We start from the raw sequence: 23009 nt of genomic DNA on the forward strand, positions 1-23009 counted from the left end.
TAATTGTCCCAGGCGGAGGGTAATTTTAAAACATGAAGAAAGGTGGAATCTGTATCTCAGAAGGTTATTGAAGGGTGGCGGTTCCCTCCCGCCGACCCCTGACTTTGAAAGACGCTGTTCTTTTGGGCGAACTCATCTTAAGGTAGGACAGCAGCCTCAACCAAGGCCAAAGCGTCCTGAGCGGGGAGCAGGCCGCGGCTTCCGAGCCGGTTTAAATGCAGGCTCTTCTTAGCAGTAAACCACACGAATGTATTCATCATTGATTTTCAAATGATAGGTTTCTATATCACTGGTTTAGGATCCACAGCCTCACATTCCTGAATCTATATTATGCCAAAAGAATAACAACTTGGTGGCTGGAAACAGAAATAGTTATTATACGGCTCCAAAATGCTAGCTGGCACAATATGCTAAAAACAGCAGAAACTCACCGGTAAAAGGCAGAATTTATTTGTTCTCAAAAATAACTTTATGCTCTAAAAATATGAATCTAAGAAGTGTCATCGTGGTTCAAAATATTTTACCTTCAATATGTAAACACTTTAAAATATGTGACTAATCTTCTAAAATGGCATAATTTCCAAACAACAGGAAATATTCCAAGGGGAAAAATAGAATGATTTTCAAATCAATTTTTTAAGTTTTGAGGCATTTATTGGGTGAAAAACTATAATTTATGTTTGCTTTTTTTTCCCCCTACCGCTGCCCCAAATCATTGTTTAAAATGTGGGCAAAAAGGGGTAGGCTTTGTTGGAATTTCTCAGCGTTTACTGTAGAAGATGTTTGTTTTTTTTTAATTTTAAAAAAAAAAGAGCTTTTCTCAGAGCCTCCGTGCAGCATTTCCATTTTCGCACACTGGCCCAGTGCTCGTCATATCACAGGACAACACATTTCATAAAGCGGTTTTACTTCCTTTTAGCAAAATAACTCCTCCATGCAAACCAGTATCGGCATCTACGACGCCGGGGTTTTAGTTTCTTCAGATCTGTTCAAGCTTCATTGCACTGCTTAACTGACTTTTTTCCCCCCTTTCTTTTGAAATTACCCAGCTAATTTTCCATTTGATTGTTTATTTAAACCAGATCTCACACAGGCTTAATAGATAAGTGACATAGGCGTTCAGGGTGTCTGTCAGTCTGAGCTTCAGCTGACAGGAAAGTAGAGAGCAAACTTTGTCTTGGTTTTCTCGCTCCCTTTTTATCCAGTGGAATCTATTAATTAAAACTAAAGCCCTAGCATAGTCACGATAATGATTCAGTAAAACACCTTAAATATAAGACTCCTGTGAGCATTCCATTTGATCAAGCGTTTTTCTAAGTGAACATATCCTTTGTATTTCTCCTAGTGGAAAAAGGTAAATTGCATTTGTTTCATATAATAACTTTTGCCACAGAAAACAATCCAAATTAACTGTAAAAAAATGTTTTGGGCTTTTGACATATTTAGCTGGCTTTAGAGAATTTAGCTAATTTTCTTGAAGTTTTATTATAGAAGAGTAATTTACATACAAATTCAACCAACACTTCTTAAGCAACTACTTTATACTTGACACGCTTTGGGCGAGGGGTTGTTTGTTTTATTTTGTGGGTTTTTTCTTCCTGTAAAGTGGAGAATTTTATGCATAATCCAATTGACAGATTTAATCTTGTAGTTATTTGTTATATATTCAGCCCGTTTATTCATGCATAAAATGAGACAAGTAAATGAATGGGGTATGAAGAACCAGTGTGCTCTACACGATGTGCCTCAAATAGATTCTAATTCAAAAGATGTGCCCATAAATATCTCCTGAAATATACCTGGGCTTTGCCTTCCCAATTCCTCATCATAGCTCAGGTCATCATAGAAGTTTCCAGACTGGATCACACTATCAGGCCTTCCTAATGACAGAATATCCCAATACCAGTAGATCTCTCTGTCCACTTAAAGGCCTGTGTTACCTCTGCTCTGCAACCTTCAGGGGTCTGCATTTCCACCATTTAAACCCAAGACATGTTAGCCTGGAATTCACAGGCTAAACTTCTGTGGGTTCCACAGCCCAACCCTCCATATTCCTTCAGGGTCTCTGACACTCCCCTCTTTCCATGGGTTCCCTTCTCACCAGGAAGCTCACAGTGTCCCTGACCATCCTCTGTACATTGCCACCTTGGACCTTTCCCAGTGCCCGGTCACAAGCCCAGAGATCTTACTGTCTCCTCTCTTTTTTCAAGACTCACATCAGTTCTTGCCTCTTCCATGAATCTTGTTTGGATAATCTGTTCCCTCCTGGGAACCCAATACCACTTAATCTGTATTGCTCTGTGGCACCTCACCCCAGGCTGCCTTGTCTTGGTGCGTATGTTTCACGCGTGTCTGTATTGGATTGCCACAAAGGGACTGCAGGGCCTTTGAGGACCGGGGGCTTGTCTCTGCATCCCCACTGGGTAGCACACAGTATCATTCGTCCTGGGGTAATAGATACTTGTGTTTTACAATAATGATAATGATGACAGTAACAACGAGGTTTGACTGTCTCCTTTAGAGAGCTTTAGAAAACAACTGTCTAGGTTTCCAGCACGGGTTGTTGAATCACCTAGGTGGTTTCTGTTATTCTCCAATGAGAGGTGATAGAGGAAGCCAGCAGGGGACTTTCTGGTTCAGCTCAGGTTGCATCGGCTCCCTCCGCAGCTCTGCATGTCACGGGACAGTATATTTTGAATTATGAGAAATGGACACCTTCAGAGAGCCATTTGTCTGTTAGTGGAGGGCTAAGCATCGGAGACCAAAGAAAACCCTTTCAGGACGGTTCGCACTCGATGGCTACGCCCGTGCCCTGTGCACCAGCACTTTAGTGGAGGCCTCATCCCCTCATTTCAGCTCCTGAGAAGGAGTCCTGCTTTCTGAAGTTCTGTGTGAGCAAGAAAGCAGGGCTTCAGGTTCGTACACTGAGCTTAGTGAGGAGAGCAAACCAGATGGAAGAAAGCCATAGGGGGAAATCGCTCAAAGACAAGGGGGACTGAATAGCAAAGCGTGTGAGAGGCTGCTACCCTCCTGCATGTCCTAGAAATCATAGTCTTGCTGGTATGCCCTTTGTTCACGTAAGGACTCACAGATACACAAAATAAAAGCCAAATCGTTGAACCAAAAGAGTGAGTCATGCCGGCCAGGCCTCCGCTGAGCTAGTCAATTAAAGTGCAGGACCAATTCAGTGCTTTTCTTAGACCCTGAACGACTGACTGTCTTGACTTTCTTCCCAAATTTTTTTTAATAGAAAAAAAGTATATGCTGGTTTCTGGGCAAGTTGCTATCTATTAGGTCTCTTCTCATTAAGAGTTTTTAATCTTCCTTCAGAGGAATGTTAAATAACGGATTGGGTTACTATGTGGAGGCTGTCAGTCATCCTGTGAACTTTCAGTGTACGTTATTGGCTCACCCTGTTAATCCTTTATTCTTAATCTCATGTAGTGTGTTCTCTAGAAACATTTTTTGAGTCTAGATTTTCTTTTTTCCTCAGTGCTCTCATTGTTTTGTGTTAACAGGGAACGGGTATGGCAATCCCCGAAACTCACCAGGTCTGCTGGTCTCACCTGGTAACTTGAACAAGAATATGCAAGCAAAATCTCCTCCCCCCATGAATTTAGGGATGAATAACCGTAAACCAGATCTCCGAGTTCTTATTCCACCAGGCAGCAAGAACACGATGCCGTCAGTGGTAATGTGAAATTACATTTCAAATAAATGTTGATGTTTTGTATATGTTTTGCTATTTGGGTATTTGTCTAACTTTATGAATTACTCACATGCTCCCAGAAAATTAACACGTCAGTGCTGTTGCTGGGGCCCTGTTGGATTTAGCTATTATTTCTGGTAACTAGTGTGCATTTTCCCTTTTCCGTGGAAAAAAAGAACCAACATCCAAAAAACTCCAGTATAGGGCTGGTGTTCTGGGGCAGAGAAAACATTTCCTTTTAAGGCCTTCCATTTATAATTAGAAAAAAATCATTACCTAGTACTCTGCTAATGGGACATATGATTTGATTTGACCAATGGTAGAACCACACTCACAGAGTGAGGTATTTCATAACAGATTTTTACAGTATTGAACTAAATAAGTATGTCCTTAAGGTACTGACAATGAAAAATCTTTCTCAGAATTCCTAAATGAACTTTCTCCCGTTAATTAGCAATTCTTTTCTTAGGTATATTGCAATGATAATGTTTAATGCATCACATGCCTATGCACTGCCTCAATTCATCTTTCCAAATATGCATTTTATGCCAATAGTTACCTCTCAAAAACAAATTGTCTTAAAATTCTAGGCATTTTGAGAACAAAGGTTATATTTTTATTTTACATCAAAAAAAAGTTGTGGCACTTATAAGAATAAATAAATATGAAATATAAATAATATTCCTGGAAGCTATCATTTTTCTTTCTCCTGGGTCTGCAGGACTAAGGTGAAGATAATATTGTGAGACCACGTTCAGCAACAAAGAGACTTACATCCGTGTTCTCCAAATTAGCTTTGCTTAAGAGCGAGAACATTTAAAACCAAGATTCAGTAGACAGATTTAGATCATTCTGCAAACACGTTTTTTTTTTTCTTTCTCTGCTCTGTGGCAAGCTTCAGGGTAAAACAGTCCTGCAAGCTGATTAGTTTATTATGGCACAGTGCAGATTAATTTTGAATATCAACCCCCAAAAATTCACATAATGTGCAACATTCCCTTCGGAAAAGGCTGGATAAATAAAACCTCCCACAGGGCCACAGCCAAGCCGTGTGGGCCATGCATGGCAGGCTGTCTCTATCAGCAGACTTATTCCAAGTCCCTTAAAACTGAGGCTTTCCCCAGGGTTTCTTGTGAGCCATCCGTCAGGTCTCTCACTGGCAGCCAGGTGCGGTTTCCCCCCTCCTCCAGCAAGTGGGGTTTCAAAGTACAATCTTTTTTTTTTTTTTTTTCCCCTCAAAATGTGGTGGTGAAATAATGAACGTTGAGACACTGACCTGTGCTGAAAACTGGATAGATTGTCTTCATGTTTGAGACAAGCAGCTCATTAAAGAAAACAAAGAATGTCTTTGTAAGGAGTTATCTTTAAAGTCTGAGTTTTAAAACTGTTTAAACTGTTGTGTCTATCGGAAGATGCTTCTCCTTTTGTTGAAAAGATTTTGCCCAATTATAAATATTTACAGACACTAATTAATAAAACTCCTTCCGCATGCTCTCAGTCTGAGGATGTCGACCTGCTTTTGGTAAGTGGTGAGGGTGCTTGGCACGTGCAAGGAGAAACCCAAAGTGACTTGTTAGGTGGAGGGGTAGCAGTAGTAAAATGGAAAGATGTCAGGAGTTAGTGCGTGTCAATATTGATTATATTTAAATGCCATTCATTTCAAGTATCACTCATAGGTGAAATATCAGGTTATCTATTTTTGTGTGTCAACCTCTGTTAGTAAAGGCCATGTTTTCAGTTTATTTTAGGATTTAATTTATAGTAAAATTGTAACAAACAAAAATATCCTTAGTTATTTAAAACCATGAATATGCTTATTTTTCTAAGAATTAAATTCTCAAGATATTTAAATTTATATGAATTTTTAATCTCCTTGCTCTAAGGAATTAAATATATACGTTAGCTGCTTTGCCATCTAGTTTGAGGGAAGGTTAGAAGAATCTGAAAAAAAGTGGTCAGAGCACCACCTGCTGGTCAAAATATAGCATGAACCCTCTACCCATCTGCTCTGGTGTGTATAGAACTGAGCATAAAAACCACCATGGTTGATTTTAATTTTTTTTTAATTTGCATTTGAATAAAAACTGAAACAATAGAAGTACAGTATACATATTTCATCAGTTTTCAACATAGTCTGTTTTTACCCATAATAAAGCTATGGTACTTGTTACTAGTTCAGTTGCCTAGGAGATACTGATGTAATGGGTTACTATGGCAACAACTGGTCTCTTGAAGGATTGTAAATGATAGGGTTGGCAGAGTTCATAGAGACACATGTTAAATGATTAATTTCATGAGATTTGTACCAAGTTCTCTTTATGTGCAACACTAATACTGAAATCTAGTATTTTTAACTCTTAAAAAATTCTATAAGTAATATCTTTTTATTTACTTTAAAAGAATCAAAGGATAAATAACTCCCAGTCTGCTCAGTCATTGGCTACCCCAGTGGTTTCCGTAGCAACTCCTACTTTACCAGGACAAGGGATGGGAGGATATCCATCAGCCATTTCAACAACATATGGTAACGGTGAGTAGTTTGCCATGTTCAAATAATACATTAAATACTTTTTATTAAAAAGCAAGATGAAAAAGATATTACTCTTTAGTCTGCTAGGAAGCTTTATTTAATACCTGTGGTGTCCAGAGGACTATACCATTACCTATTCATTACTAAGACAAAGTGAATATCCACATGTTTCTTTCTTAGTGAGCAAAAGTTTTATTAACCCAACCTGAATTCAATATATAAGAACAATTTCAAGAAAATGAGCTATTGTTTCTGTGATGTAATAGAAAGCTCACTTTCTCAAGGCTGTTTAAAAAACATTTCTAGGTCATCAAATACTATGTACCTACTTGTGATACCAGATTGTAGTTCTAATAAACTAGAATTGCAGGCTGTATTACATTGAAGTTTTCACGGAATACTTAATTTTTGGTATAGAGTATATCTCTTTTAAATTAAAATTGTCCCTAATGTTTTATCTCCCTCCCTTCCGCAAATAAAAAAAAAAGTATAACAATCTTTAAATAATACTAATAGAATATTTTAAAAATTGAAAATGATTATTCTATTCACCATTTGATAATTTCCAAATTGAATATTTTCCCTGACTCTCTTATTCTCTTCTCTAGAGTACTCTCTGAGTAGCGCAGACCTGTCTTCCCTGTCTGGGTTTAACACCGCCAGCGCTCTTCATCTTGGCTCAGTAACTGGCTGGCAACAACAACACCTACATAATATGCCGCCATCCGCCCTCAGTCAACTGGGGTAAGCAATATTACTTCTTTCATAATACACTTTTAGAATGCATTGGTAAATGACAAATGGCAGTCTCTAACTGTGTGCTCTAATGTCCCTTTAGAGGATGTAAAATTCTACTCTATCAAAATTGGAAAGTTTAATACCTTTCAGGTAGCTTAAATATTACTTTCCTTCTTCTTTATGAGGAGGGGGAGCTCTGTGATAATAGGGTATGTTATTTCCCAGTTGTTTTAGGCTATATTTGTTTCCACTTCTGTCAATGATAAGTTTTTCTTCAGTTAAGTTTTTACATAGTTCATGTGGGACATAAGAAGACATTTATAGTTATTAGTTTTTTAAATTTTTGAGATATTTGAGAATCCTTTTCACTTAGCATAAACCACATAGTTCATGCCTAATGTAATGAACATAGCCTAATGCTCAGAGGGTCAGCTATTCCACTGATATACAAACTTCATATATTTATAATGTACTCATAATATAGTTGTATATTCATACATGTATGAATGTAAATATATGTATATGTTCATACATACACTAATTATCTAAATTTGGGTATAAAAATAATTTTTGTTGTTTTCTGAAGTCAGAAGATGTCTATTTCTGCCCCCTTGTGGTACTTTTGAGATACGTCTTTATTATAGAAATAATTCCTGTCATTTATCAATAGGAAAGTTCAAATCTTAAAAGGCCCGGAATTCACAAATAATACTACTTGTAAAACCTTTTTTAAGTTTAAAACATGAACCAAAGACATGACTTTCAGTTTAATAACTCCAACACTTCAATTAATCTTCAAAAGAAATTACTAGGAAGATATAAAATACTTAAAGATAAACCGTTTTTATATTTTTATATTTATATTTTAGAAGAGTGGGGTATGCCTACCCCACTTTTACTTTTCTGCTGAGATGTTGGTTAAAATAGTTAGCTAGTTCTATGTTCATATTCTAAGGAGACAATGAGAATAAAACTCTGATTAGAATAAAAATCACTGATTGATATCACAACTTCTCTCTTACTCCGCTCCAGCCCCACTAGCTTTCATGTGGAATTGATTTCACATAGATTACTGCTCTGGTTGTGGAGTCTCACCCATTTACTATTTGCTTATATGCATTTTACTCACTAATCACTATTGTTGAAACTCTAAGCTCTCATGTAAAAAATAAAATAAATTCACTTGACACTGTTGCTCTGCTTTCTTGAAAGATTAACTTTGAAGATATGTTATATATTGAACAGCAACAGAATGTCTCTTTTTAGAATAACATTTAAATTTTCCCAGAAATGTTAACTATCCAAATAGACATTTATGGCAATAACTTTTTCAGGCAGTTATCACTAAGTACATCGTATCAACCAGGCAATCTTAAAATACATACACGTGGCATTGTACTTCTGTGGTTCGGCAGTGAATCCACTGTTCGTGCTTCTTGTCAAAAATAAAGGTAGCTGTTTACTTCTCATTTTTCACAAAATTCATCCATTATAGGACTGACTTTCCTTAGAAATTATTAATGTCAAAAGCCATATTATTTTCTCCGACTATGGCTTTCCTTTCAGTAACACCCGATAATTTGCATTTTTACATAGAAAACACATGTATTTACGTATTTTAACTACACTACAATTTTTAAATTCTCTTCTATTACATGGGAAGAACGAAATTCTCTGCTGCCTTTAATAGAGGCTTCAGTAAATGAGAAAGAAGTGACAACCCTGGACTAGAGAGGAACTGAATTACAACAGCCAAGGATGAAGCATTTTGTTTAATTCCAGTTTCTTTCAGCACCAATTCTCATGGTGCATGAGTTGACTCTGAGTTTAGTCTATGTGTTTTTATTGCACTTAATCACTTCCCTTATCCCTCAAATAGATACCCCTTCCAGGCATTCTAATTTTAGCCCGCCTGCCTGCCTGCCTTCTTTCCCTCCTTCCTTCCTTCCTTCCTTCCTTCCCTCCTTCCTTCCTTCCTTCCTTCCTCTCTCTCTCTCTCTTTCTCTCTTTGTCTCTCTGTCTCTCTCTCACACACACACACACACGCAGTAGTTTTCATAAGGAGATTCCTTCAAATGAGCTAGCCTATGCTCACACAATTAAATCTTAAAAAAAGAAAATCCCAAGTTGTAACATTTATGTAAAATAAATTATATGAGCTACCTTTATTCCTTACAATGTAAATCAGTTTTTAAAAACTGATATTTTTCCAGGCCAAAGTAGTCCCAAATGCTTGTGTGGTGGATTCACATTCTTTCGGATAGATACAGTGTTCAAAGCAAGAGTAAAATATCTTTCAGCTCACCTAAGTAGAAATTCCTCGCAGCCCAAGAGGGTTGCCACAATTCTTTCTCAAAATTAAAGAAGTATGAAAGAGCTCTTCATATTTTGTTCATAGAAATACCTTTAAGTCCTTAAAGCTATACTGTTAGCACTATCTAGTATCTGATTTTATCTAAGCAAGTTAGATGAACAGCATAAACTGACCTATGTAGGGGGCAGAGCAGACTGGCAGAAGGAACTTGCCATCAAGAGTTAGCAAAAGTCATTCGAATACTAATATTTGAGAAAATGACCCTCAAATTTTTTGGTATTTTTCTCCTACCACCTAAAAAAAAGACAACCTATTTTCTAGAAGCGTTTCCATCATCATCCTTGTTGATGTGGGTATTCAGTACATACTGAGAGATGACTTTAAGTAAAGATGATTTTTAAAAGGTTAGGTTACTTATAGTTTGATAGTCTAATTTCCAGGCGGGGGCAGTAAGAAATTTGAATAAAGCTATCCAGTCATGTTTCATTTCTCAACAATATGGGGAAGGTCGGTGTTTCCCCAGCTGGAAGGAAGGCATTTGTAGTAGCTGGGAGCTTGCAGCAGGACTGGATATGGGAACGTGCATATCTGGCTCTGTCTCCCCATCCACCTCCTCATCACCTACACATAGGAAGTATCTCACAATTATCTGTGTCTGTAAAAATTTTGTTCTCAAGAACAAGTAGACCAACATGCTTATATCTGAATCTAGTATATATACAGCAAAGTGCTGTTAATGCTGCTTTTTCAAGAACATACTTCTTTGATCATGGAGACTAGCCAATTAAACTTCATTCTGTTTTGAATCCCATAGCACAGTATAATGAAGCTGAATCTAAGATATCACTTACAATGCATTACTGTGGATTTAGTGTCCCCAGAACTACTCAGAATGCTTCATAAACGCTTTCACTGTCAAATGAAATGCCACCAACTAAGTTTATCTTATCTTAGGGACTAGCCTATTTGTTTGTAGGAAAGGATAAACAGTTAGTGTTGTATCTTTTGTGGGGAAGAGATATAGCAAAATCTATACAAGCCAGCTGACTTTGGGAAATGGAGTGAATAAGTAGAAAAAGCAGCTTCCAAAAGCTGTATTAAAGAAACAGCATTTTGATTATATTATTTTTTGCTCAGTTTATCCAGATTAACTGCTTATACTGGTTCAACTCACCAAATTTTTTTTTTCTAATTTTCCATGTCACCCTGCCTCTGAATCTAAATGTCAAAGGGCAGGCAAAAGTATTTATTGATATGCCACTTTATTTTCAGACCCCTAATTGACATTCATTATTAAACAGGTATGTGATTCATAGTAGAAGCATTTGATTAAATTTTAGTGAAATAGTCTTCCTTATCCAGAGCCAGGAAAATTCTTTCTTCCAGAAATCAAAAGATGATTTCCTGTGACATCAAAATGAATCATTAAGTAACTCTGAACCAAGATAAAATAGTCCACCATTATGGATCCTTTTGAAATACAGGTCTTCCCCTCCTCGTTTCAATATCTTTTTGATTTAAAGATTATTTAATTAAAAGTCTTAGAAAATTAGTGTACTAATACACAATGTAAAATAAAAACAAGAAATAAAAGTATAAACAGGTGATTGAAAATTATATACACTCAATGTGTAGTATCTTGATATAAATGCTAAGACAGCTTTGATTCTGTAAGCTCATAGAAGAGAGAGAAAGAAAGCCTTATTAGGGAAACAAACAGTTCTCCCTTATGTTATTCTCGACATTAGCTCATCTATTAATAAGAGAAGGAAAGCAATCCTTTGCCAGTAGGTGGTGCTTTTGTATAAAACATCACTCAGAGATAAACTCATTTCTAATTTTGTTATCTCTATATATCTTGAACCTGAATTGCAACTTCCAAAAGCCCAGCCCTAAGTTACTCCACTTTTTCCTCTGAAATATATGCCCATTTTCTCACGGCTTATAGTGACATTTTTAATACCATCTAATTCTCTCCATTGGAAAGTAACATAATCACGTACAGGAGTAGGTGGGTTTGCTTTCCTGTTTAAAACGGGTGTGTCTGTATGGATGATTCTCTACTGTGACTCTCCTCAGTAAAAGAGATTTCTGTTCCCTCTTTGACAATATGGACAAATAACACTGACTCTAGCCGTGGATGTCAGTGCACTCAGGATGTAAGAACAGTACAAGCATCTTAAAATTGATGTCAGCGATATTACTATGGTTTATCCTGATCAAAGTCATTGTGATTGCTAGTCTACACCTAAGAGCTTGATGCTTTTCCCTCCAGAACTTCCAAGTATCTAAATTCTCCCACACCTTGGAAGAAGGGCAAGTTAACGCTCTCCTGGAATAAATGAGGATTAAGGGTTATAAACCCAGTAAAATCACACTAGATCCTTTTTTACAACAACCTTTCCTTAGGCAAATCCAGAGTCATCAACTAATGACGATGATGAATTAGAGGAGTGGTCTTAGTATCCCAGCAGGGAGAGACTAGCAATAATAATATTGAGGTAATTGTGGGGGAGAAAACAGTGTTTTCATCCCATGTAACTGAGAAAGGATGAAGAAAGTCAAATTCTTTCTCAGTTTTAGTGGGATAGGAAGTCTTAAGTGTTTTTAAGCCAGTACTTAAAATTTCCTTCCCCGTCTTTCCCCATCCCAGGCTTTTCACCAGAAACGGTTATAGGTAGCATTTTATGGATTCTATTTATTTGAAATTTGAACTCTCTTCACTTTCTCTGAAGACTATGCAACTTAATGTGCATATTAAATTGAGGGAAACATTTATATCCATAATGAGCTCTCTGCAATAATTTTCAAACACAGGCATTAGTAAATCAAAGAAGTCTAATTCAGAACCTAAGCCCTGTATTGTTAGGTCTTGGATTACATTTTGGAACTAGTCTAGGGAGAAATTCCGTGGACATAGAAAATGCTTTTTCCAGCGTGTCTTGCTAAAACCTTCCTGAACCGGTAACCCGGACATTTAGGGAGGCTGTGAGAGACTAGGGGTATGATTCATGAGGCCTGGACTAGTTGAATGCTGGAATTATTACGGGGCAAATCAACAAAAGCATCCCGATTGCTCTAAGAAGGCGATGCCCCCAGGTGCTTTCAAGCACGCTCTCCTCCCTCTGGGCATGCTCTGGTGTCGATGCAAATCTTTAAGCTGATGTTTTATGTAATTGTGAGTTCCTGGGGGCTCCAGGCCTCCTCCATCTGTAACTGGGTTTCCTTTCCTCCTACAGAGCTTGCACTAGCACTCATTTATCTCAGAGTTCAAATCTCTCCCTGCCTTCTACTCAAAGCCTCAACATCAAGTCAGAACCTGTTTCTCCTCCTAGAGACCGTACCACCACCCCTTCGAGATACCCACAACACACGCGCCACGAGGCGGGGAGATCTCCTGTTGACAGCTTGAGCAGCTGTAGCAGTTCGTACGATGGCAGCGACCGAGAGGATCACCGGAACGAATTCCACTCCCCCATTGGACTCACCAGACCTTCGCCGGACGAAAGGGAAAGTCCCTCAGTCAAGCGCATGCGACTCTCTGAAGGATGGGCAACATGATCAGATTATTACTTAATAGTTTTTTTTTTTTTCTTGCAGTGTGTGTGTGTGCTATACCTTAATGGGGAAGGGGGGTCGATATGCATTATATGTGCTGTGTGTGGAAAAAAAAGTCAGGTACTCTGTTTTGTAAAAGTACTTTTAAATTGCCTCAGTGATACAGTATAAAGATAAACAGAAATGCTGAGATAAGCTTAGCACTTGAGTTGTACAACAGAACACTTGTACAAAATAGATTTTAAGGCTAACTTCTTTTCACTGTTGTGCTCCTTTGCAAAATGTATGTTACAATAGATAGTGTCATGTTGCAGGTTCAACGTTATTTACATGTAAATAGACAAAAGGAAACATTTGCCAAAAGCGGCAGATCTTTACTGAAAGAGAGAGCAGCTGTTATGCAACATATAGAAAAGTGTATAGATGTTTTGGACAGACCCGGCAAGGGTGGCCAAGGTTAAATGTTAGGAACACATCAGGTCACCTAACACCCACCCCGAGAACGCTCACAAACCTGCAGGCACATCCTTGGTGTATGGCACTCATGAGAAAGGATCGACGACCATTAAAAGAGGACCATACCTATTTTTAAAAATGTGGAGTTTGAGGGCTAACGTATTTAATTAAATAAATAAATAAATCTGGGTCTGCATCTCTTATTAAATAAAAATATAAAAATATGTACATTACATTTTGCTTATTTTCATATAAAAGGTAAGACAGAGTTTGCAAAGCATTTGTGGCTTTTTGTAGTTTACTTAAGCCAAAATGTGTTTTTTTCCCCCTTGATAGCTTCGCTAATATTTTAAACAGTCCTGTAAAAAAACCAAAAAGGACTTTTTGTATAGAAAGCACTACCCTAAGCCATGAAGAACTCCATGCTTTGCTAACCAAGATAACTGTTTTCTCTTTGTAGAAGTTTTGTTTTTGAAATGTGTATTTCTAATTATATAAAATATTAAGAATCTTTTAAAAAATCTGTGAAATTAACATGCTTGTGTATAGCTTTCTAATATATATAATATTATGGTAATAGCAGAAGTTTTGTTATCTTAATAGCGGGAGGGGGGTATATTTGTGCAGTTGCACATTTGAGTAACTATTTTCTTTCTGTTTTCTTTTACTCTGCATACATTTTATAAGTTCAAGGTCAGCTGTCAAAAGGATAACCTGTGGGATTAGAACATATCACATTGCAACACCCTAAATTGTTTTTAATCCATTAGTAATCAATTGGGTCAACTGACATCCATTGTATATACTAATTAGTTTCTTTCATGCTGTTTTTTTTGTTTTTGTTTTTGCATTTTTATCAAATGCAGGGCCCCTTTCTGATCTCACCATTTCACCAAGCATCTTGGAATTCAGTAAGTGCATACCCTAAACTTGCCCATATCCTAAATGATATGGTTGGTTTTCAGCCTAGAATTTGATAACGCTTTTAAGAAATATGCCCAGAATAGAGAGCTGTGTCGGGGCACATGTCCTGCCAATATAGCCCTAGAAACAAGTGATATGGAGTTTACTCTATGCATGAGTTATAAATTCCCACAGAAGAAAAATGTGAAAGACTGGGTGCTAGATAAGAAGGAAGCAGGTAAAGGGATAGTTGCTTCGTCATCCGTTTTTAATTATTTTACCTGACCCTTAACAATCTTGTCAGCAATATAGGACTGTTGAACAATCCCGGTGTGTCAGGACCCCCAAATGTCACTTCTGCATAAAGCATGTATGTCATCTATTTTTTCTTCAATAAAGAGATTTAATAGCCATTTCAAGAAATCCCATTAAAGAACCTCTCTATGTCCCTTTTTTTTTAATTTTCAAAAAATAATGATGACTCTTGTCTAATATTCGTCTATAAGGGATTAATTTTCAGACCCTTTAAAAAGTGAGTGCCATAAAAGAAAGTTGATATATATTGTTTAAAAGTGATTTCAGTCTAGGAATGATTTTCTCTTGGAATGTGAAGATCTGTCGATTCATCTCCAGTCATACACATTGACATACACAGCAAAGAAGATAGACAGTAAGAGCGACACTGCTATATCAGGTGTAGGACATTTCTTATCCAGTGTTTTCTTTTTCTTGCATAGTTGCTATGTGTTTCTCATTGCAAAAGGCTGCCGCTGGGTGGCAAAAGCCAAGAGACCTTACTAACTAGGCTATATTTTTCTTAACTTGATCTGAAATCCACAATTAGACCACAATGCACCTTTGGTTGTATCCATATAGGATGCTAGCCTGCCTTGTACTAACGTTTTGTATACTAAATCAAACAAAAAAAATATCAATCATTTCATATATCCCACTACTCCAGGTATCCATGGAACATGAAAGAAAAACATTTATGCAGAGGAAAAACAGAAAATCATCCCTGAAAACACACACACACACACACACACACACAAATTCACACATAGGGGGAAAAAAAACTGAGAAAATCATTTTCCTCGCCATAAATTTGATCCCATTCTTACAACCCATCCTCATAACTTGATGTGTACAAAATATGCAAATGTCACAAATGTTCTCTGTCATTTCAAAACACTTTATCAATAACTTACCAGTGGGTGGGAAAGGGTCATTATGTGAAAATACGAAAAAATAGCCATATTAATTTTTTACCTGCAATTTGCCTCAGCAAGAAAGAAAAAGTGATTTTCTAATGCTGAAGATAAAGTAAGCTAAAGTGCCAGCAGAAGCCTTGGCTATTTATAGCAGTTCTGACAATAGTTTTATAAGAACATGAAAAGAACAGAATCACTTGAAAATGGATGCCAGTCATCTCTTGTTCCCACTACTGAAGTCATATAAAGTGGTGGCAAGATAGCAAAGGGATAATCTGAGAATTTTTTAAAGATGACTTAATGAGAAGAAGCACAATTTTGATTGTGATGAGTCACTTTCTGTAAACAATCGCTGTCTATCTTTACCCTTATACCTTATCTGTAATTTACCATTTATTGTATTTGCAAAGCTAGTATGGTTTTGGGTTTTTATCATGGTAAATCCTTTGTATTCAGGAGTTTAGGGCAGAGCCCTGAGGGAGTGTTATTTTACATAACCCATCCTAGAGTAACATTTTAGGCAACATTCTTCATTGCAAGTAAAAGAACCATAAGTGGCATTTTACACAGCTTACAAGTATTGTTATATCTAATCCTATTTTAGAAGATGTTTTGGTAATATTAAGCTTAAATACTGGTAAAACTGATGCAATATACGCAAGCTGCACAACCTGTATGCATTGGTGCGTGGAAGGCTGTTCATTTCAACCTTTTTTAAAATTGTGTTTTTTAGTAAAATGGCTTATTTTTTCCCAAAGGTGGAATTTAGCATTTTGTAATGATGAATATAAAAATACCTGTCATCCTCAGATCATTTTAAGGTTAACTAAGGTGAAAATTTTAAAAAATTCCAATACATTTTCCAATACACTTTTTAGAAAAATGTCTGCCCTCTCACACTTTTATGTATTTATTTTTCTTACATACCCATCTTCTAACTTAGAGATAGCATTTTTTGCCCCTTTATCCTTGTTTTTGTTTTTCACTCCAGAGAGTAAATGCTTTGTATTTCTTTCTTTAAAAAAAAAAAATTTTTTTTTTTTTTTAAAGAAGAAGCAGCCACTCGAACCCTCAATAAATGCTGTTGCCTAAGCATGGCGTACTTCATCTGTTCCCGTTTGTGCCATCTGCTGTGATGTCATCACTTATATGGCGTTAATTTCCTGCCACTACAGATCTTTTGAAGATTGATGGAATACTGGTGTCTGTTAGAATGCTTCAGACTACAAGATGTAATTAAAGGCTTTTCTTAATACGTTTTAACCAAAGATGTGGAGCAATCCAAGCCACATATCTTCTACATGAAATTTGTCCATTTTGGTTATTTTCATAATCGGGTATTGCATTTTGCCTTCCCTGTTCATACCTCAAATTGATCCATACCTCAGTTTAATTCAGAGAGGTCAGCTAAGAGACGGATTCTGTTGTGGTTTGAATGCATCACCAGTGTTCTCTTGGAGCGAAGCAGCCCTGGGTCACTGTAGGCATAGGACTTGGATTGCTTCAGATGGTTTGCTGTATCATTTTTCTTCTTTTTCTTTTTCTGGGGACTTGTTTCCATTAAATGACAGTAATTAAAATAGCTTGTAAATGAGGGCATACAAGCATTTGCAACAAATATTCAAATAGAGGCTCACAGCGGCATAAGCTGGACTTTGTCGCCACTAGATGACAAGATGTTATAACTAAGTTAAACCACATCTGTGTATCTCAAGGGACTTAATTCAGCTGTCTGTAGTGAATAAAAGTGGGGAATTTTCAAAAGTTTCTCCTGCTGGAAATAAGGTATAATTTGTATTTTGCAGACAATTCAGTAAAGTTACTGGCTTTCTTAGTGATGCAGTGTCTGTGGTGCATTTTTTTAATTAATGTTTCGCTGTTTAAATTTATTCCACTTTATCGTGTTTTTTTTAAAGCAGCTTCTCCCACAAGCACAAGTGAGCTTTCTCAGTTTTCAACTCAAAATACTCAAAAAGAGGGGTATTTGTGTTCTGGGGGGAGGGAGAGTGTGAATTGTTCCCCTGCTCCTGGGGTGATATATGTATCCAGCCAGTGTGGGGAGTTCAAGGTTCTTATCAAGTGGCTCAACTGCATTATCAAAGCAGTTCCGTGAAGATCTTTGATAACTTGCTTAATTACACAGACTTTTCCAAAACTCATTGTGCAAGGTATCCCCATGTTTAATATTTGTTAAACTAAAGTGTGTAAAAAGCACTTCCAGACTTATTTCTTTTTTCTTCATCAGAATAGTCTAGTTAACCAAAAGAGGTTGAAAACATAGGCTTCCATCTAAATATTTGAGGAAATTAGTGAATTCATCCATTTTTAGAAACTATAAAATATATCCATTACCAAAATTTAATTACTGATATAATTTCTAAAGGAAATGTCCTTAGAAAGATCAACATAGAGACTAATTTAGGAACTGAAAAGGAAAACAAGGAGGCCCTGGCCAACCAACTGGAGAACTGGACGTTTGCATTAGCAGTGACTCCTGCTCTGATGAAAAAGAGAATGCCTTCTGCAGAAACACTGCATGTGGCTTCAGAATAGCAGTGCTTTTCTCTTTATTCTCTTTATCCATTTTCAGCAAACATTTATTAAGCAATTATTATGCATATCTCGTGGTAGATTCTAGGATGAATCAAGATGTCACTCTTGCTATTAATAAATGTATAACCTAATAGGAGATTAAAAGGCTAATAGGAAATAGGAAGTGTTTTCAGAGACATCTGCAAAGTGCTAGAAGGGAAGCACTTTGGCCATCTTTGGAACAGAGCTGAAGCCCCAAGAATGGGCACTTCATAATCTGCCCAGCAGAAGCAGTCTTTGACTTGTCTTTGGAGGTGGGTAGGATGGAGAAAGGCCCAGATGGATGAGGACAGGGCTGATTTGTGGGTGCAAGACCTCTGCAGTCACACGAGGCCCTCCACTTAGCTTCATGTTCTGTTGTCACCATCTTGAAAATCTAATCTTTGAGCTTGTGTTTTGTAAGTGAAGTCATTTAGGACAATAGATCATGTATGTGAACAGAAGTGATTAACAGAAAAAAAAGTGGCAAGGCTTGAATTGTAGTAATTTTAGAGGTACTTTTTCCCTGCTCTTTAAAAAAGGACATTTTCACTTTGCAGTGAACCCTGCAAATTACAACTCCAGTCCTGGATGAGAGCAACCTACAAGGAGGAAATAGTAGGTACCAAGGCACAAAGATAGAAAAGCAAGAGACAAATTTGCAGGAATGATGGCCCACCCTGTTTAAACTATAGCATGTGTAGGTGTTGGAGGAGATCATGGAGAGGAGGACTCGGGCAATTAGAGGTCTCTCACCCTCTCGCCCGTCTTTGGAATGTACGTTCTGCCCACTGTTCCCACAGTGGGAGCTGTTTTCAAGAACACAGCCTCAAGAGAGCAAGGTGGTGTTGAGATCATCTGGACAGTATACATGACTGAACCCCCATTAAGTCCTCTATATAAACTTTTAACGGAATTCCCTGGCGGTCCAGTGGTCAGAACTCGGTGCTTTCACTGCCGTGGGCCCAGGTTCAATCCCTGGTCAGGGAACTAAGATGCAGAAAGCTGCTCTGCTCGGCCAAGAAGCAAAACTTTTAAGTTTCTGGTGAGCGGGTGCAGAGATCCACTTATATTGCAGCCACTCAAGACAAGCCTTCTGTGTAAGTTTCCTTGCTTATTAAACCTGCCGCCCACCAATCTGGAGTGGTCTGCCTCTTTCTTTGGTCTCTCCTTACCCTCCGTGTGCAGAGGCCGGGAAGCTCCCAAGGGGAGCAGTAAGACAAAAGACTGGAAGAGTTGGTTGGGGTCTGATTATATAATTGCAATTTAAGAAGTCGGGGGTTTAAGGAATTAAGTGAAAGATTGCAAGAGATGGAATTGTTAAAGTACAGCAAATGATTAGGTTTATGGTAGGAGTGATGATAGATAAGGAACTGTTTATAGTTTCAAGCTTAAATGATTAGGATCATAGTAATGTTCAAATTGGATATGGAGAGGTCACTGCTTTGTCAGGAAGGTAATTAATTCAGTTTTCAGCCTGTGGAGTTTGAGTGATATCCAAGAAGAATATGAGAATTTTGTAAATATAGACTTGAGCTCAGGATACCAGTTAATCTGAAGGTAAAGTTTTGGATGTTACTAAGAGGGAGGAGCCGTGCCTTTGAAAAGCGTGTCAAGGGGAAGAAAGGGCAAGGGAGAGGGGAGAAGTACGCTTGGAAGGGAATGTTGCAGAGGGGAGACCTACAGAGGGAAAAGGACAAAGTCAAGAAGGAGCAGTCAGAAGGAAAACCAAAGAGTGCTGTCAAGGTATGGAGAGGTTTCAAGGAAAAGAAAAAAAGAAGCGTTCAACAGTGTGCAGTGCTTTACTGGGGTTCCAGAGGGGGAAGATCAAAGAAGGGTGATATCTGAGAACTAGTTCAATAAAATGGTGTGGGAGAGAGGAGAGACCACAGAAGTCTGTCTGAGAGATGTGAAATTTCAGGCAGCGAGTATGAACTAATCTTTTACAATGTTTGCGATTAAAAGAAGAGAGCGGGCACGAGGGGCTAGCAGGGTCAAGGATCAAGGGAAAGGTTGTTAAAAGGCCAGGTAGAAATTGAACATGTTTATGGGCTCGGGGAGACCTAGGGGAGCAGAGCACAGACATGAACCATCCTAACCAAAGCCTAGAGGATTACACTTTGTGCTCCATAGGTCCAATTTGGATGTGGTTATTTTATTTCAATGATGTTTGGGAGTCTGGATTAAATAGAGTTATTGAATTTGATAAAGGCAAACCACCCAGAACAGAGCATCTGAGTTTTCATTTTGTGAACTAAGTCCTTTTTCCATATTTTATGGCATTTTTCCTACACGTTCTCCTTACAGACAGACTTCTAAGCAAGATCCAGTGATGAAAGTGGAAAGTCAAGTTCACTTCCCCACTGTGTGTCTCCCTTGAATTCCCACTGTCTCTATTTCCAGAGAGCAAATGTCTCCATCACCCAAAATGAGGCTATTCCTTTAACCTCTCCTCTTCTAGGTACAGCCTCTTTCCTGCGGGGCTTTTGCCTGAGAGTTATAGTTAAGAAAACAGGTAGGAAAATGTTCATAGTTTCTGGCCCTAAAGTGGTTTCTGGTTTTAGCAGCAACCTTGCCAGGTCATCAGCTCCATCACACCCCCAATCTTGACCGGCTTCCACTTGAGGAAGAACCTCCAGCCCTAAAGCACCCATCTCTAAAAGCCAACCTCTGCTCTAGGCCAAATAGAGATGATAATCCCCTTTGAATCTGGTAACTGGTACAAGGGCCAGGCTGAAAGGGAGGAAACATGAACTACCAGTGGGGCAATTCCGCACTAAGCAAAGTTGTTAAGAAAGCACTTTCCCCGAACTCTCCACAGCCAGAAATGCGAGGTCCAAGTCAGTTCCCTTGCCCCACCTTCCTCTCCACAAAGAGAGCACCAGGGCCTGGAGGTTGCAATGGCCAGGCAACCTGAGGAAAAAGAAATTGCAGCTGGTGCATGAGTGAGGGCAAGACCCATTATAATGGGTGTTGAGTAGCTTCTCTGTGATGGAGTTGACTTTCATTTTCTTATTTTGCCTGCTCAGTGACACTGGATGCAGTTTTTCCAGTGGTCATCTAGTCTCCTGGTTGAGAATCAGACCAGCTTTGCTCCTCACAAGCTAAGTAGCATTTCATTTGTCAAGTTATTTATTCTCTCTAAGCACCAATTTTCTCATTTATGACTAACTCATGGGGTTGCTCCGAGGCCCAATTAAGACCTTTATAGGCGCTAATCAGTGAATAGATCCTTACTCGCCCCAAAAGTTACTCAAAATACATGCTACCATACTCTGTAAAATGACAGTAAAAAGAAGTCAACAAAATTCAGACTTCTCCTATGGTGATGACAATGTGCTCTTTTGTTTCTTGGGAATATGACATCCTCTCCCCAAAGACGATTTGGTACGCCCCTTTGCTGAGGGCCAACTCACACACTCTACCTATGGAGAAAGCAGTGCTTTGCAGGTATTCATCCCCAAACTTCCCACTAGTGGTGCCAAATATATCAACACACAGAGACTTTTCTACAAGTAATTGTTACAGAAAGAGAATTACCTACTTCAAGCATTTATTCCATGAATATTCCATATGGTACACTTGTTTCTCTTTACAAGAGCATCTGCTTGGAAATGCAAACCTGTTTGTATGCAAAAGTTTGTATGTGTAGCATTTATGATTAAAATATTGGGAAGGTGCCCATCCATAAAGGAGTGTTTAAATAAATTGTGGTACATCAACACATTGAATACAGTTGTATGATCAGGCCGCCCAAGATGGCTGTTCTCTTGCTCTCTGTACATCTCCTGCTGAAGCAGTCCCTGCTTCACCTACACCCGGCTCACCTGACATCAGCGAGTCAAGAGGGAAGATCATTCCCTCTTAACCATAGAGCCTAATCAGTAAATGCCTACACACTTGCTCCCGGCCCCAGCCAGTGATTGTTCTAATCTTTAGATCCAAACATCTTCACCTTGAGAGCTTATCAAAGGGGCGGTGAGGGGCCTGCCCCTCTGCTAGTTTCCCTGGTAACCGATGAGTCCACCTGACATCAATTCCCCCTGTAACTGGTAACCATCTACCTCCCCTCCGGAGCGAACACTGCCCCATGTCCTGCCCGCCTGTGTGCCGCACACACGGTGGGGTGTTTCTCCAGGACCTTGCTTCAGAATGTAAGGTCCCCCATCGTTAAACCACTGATTGCTCTTCGCTGACTCTGGGCTCTTTCCTAGGTCTTGAGGCTGGGCAAGTACAGAGCTTGCAGGCCTGCGTGGTCCAGCCCAACAGCATTAGTTCAAAAGAAACATAAAGCAAACAAAACTTCTATGTACTGATATGGAAATTTTCCAGAATATATTGTTAGATTAAAAAAAAGCAATCATAGAACAGTATATGGTATGCTGATTCCAGAGAAAAATGGGAGAAGTAAACAATCAATGTTCTTATATTTGCATAAAGAAACACTGGAAGTATATACAAGGAAAACAACAAAGTAGTTTCAAAGTGATGGTGGTTTGGGGGAAGGGGTGAGCAGGGTGGAAGCCAGACTTGACAACATAGCCTTTTTAATATTGTTTTCATGTTTGAACTGTAGGGCGTGTTACTTATATTCAAAAAGAGAAAGGTTTTAGTTTAGAAAAAAACTCTTTCCAAACAAAAGTAAATGCCACACAGTGGATTTATAGAAAGCTCTCTGCTGACTGAAGAGGCCCTTGGAAAATTCCAGTGCATTTTCAGTTTCAATTTTCAAAACCTCAGGACAAGTGAGCTTGCCTTTAGGATTCTCCAGGTGCAGAAGCTTTCAAGTGTCACCTTCAGCTGACCGGGAGGAAACCTTAAGATTAGGAGTTTGCTTCTCTGTTGACTACACTAGCCAAACAAAAAGCCTTACTAAAGCAACAAGCTTCCCATAATTAAATGACAAATATTATTTCCTAAGAATATTTGGGTTTTCTTTGCCATTTTCCCAGCCGCTTACCTGCATTTCTTTTTGACGGACTTCAGAATTCATCCCATAAGATTTCATTTTTTCTGCCT

The 23009-nt window shown here is 38.3% G+C and overlaps 1 protein-coding gene across 13 annotated transcripts in view; it reads left to right on the top strand.

Moving 5' to 3' along the window:
• Positions 1 to 17257, top strand: part of MEF2C (myocyte enhancer factor 2C) — a 165983-nt gene extending 148726 nt beyond the window's left edge. For 10 of the 13 annotated variants that reach the window (XM_082458146.1, XM_082458153.1, XM_082458158.1 and 7 more), the window contains 4 exons: positions 3519 to 3691; positions 6110 to 6239; positions 6848 to 6983; positions 12531 to 17257. In XM_082458146.1, the coding sequence (XP_082314272.1) occupies positions 3519 to 3691; positions 6110 to 6239; positions 6848 to 6983; positions 12531 to 12852 (761 nt within the window). In that variant the 3' untranslated portion in view covers positions 12853 to 17257. The remainder of the gene's footprint in view (positions 1 to 3518; positions 3692 to 6109; positions 6240 to 6847; positions 6984 to 12530) is intronic. The other 3 variants (XM_082458148.1, XM_082458150.1, XM_082458149.1) reach the window with 1 other exon arrangement.
• Positions 17258 to 23009: the final 5752 nt, after the last annotated feature.

Source organism: Balaenoptera physalus, assembly GCF_965194825.1.
Source record: "Balaenoptera physalus genome assembly, chromosome: 3".
Classification (NCBI taxonomy): Eukaryota; Metazoa; Chordata; class Mammalia; order Artiodactyla; family Balaenopteridae; genus Balaenoptera; species Balaenoptera physalus.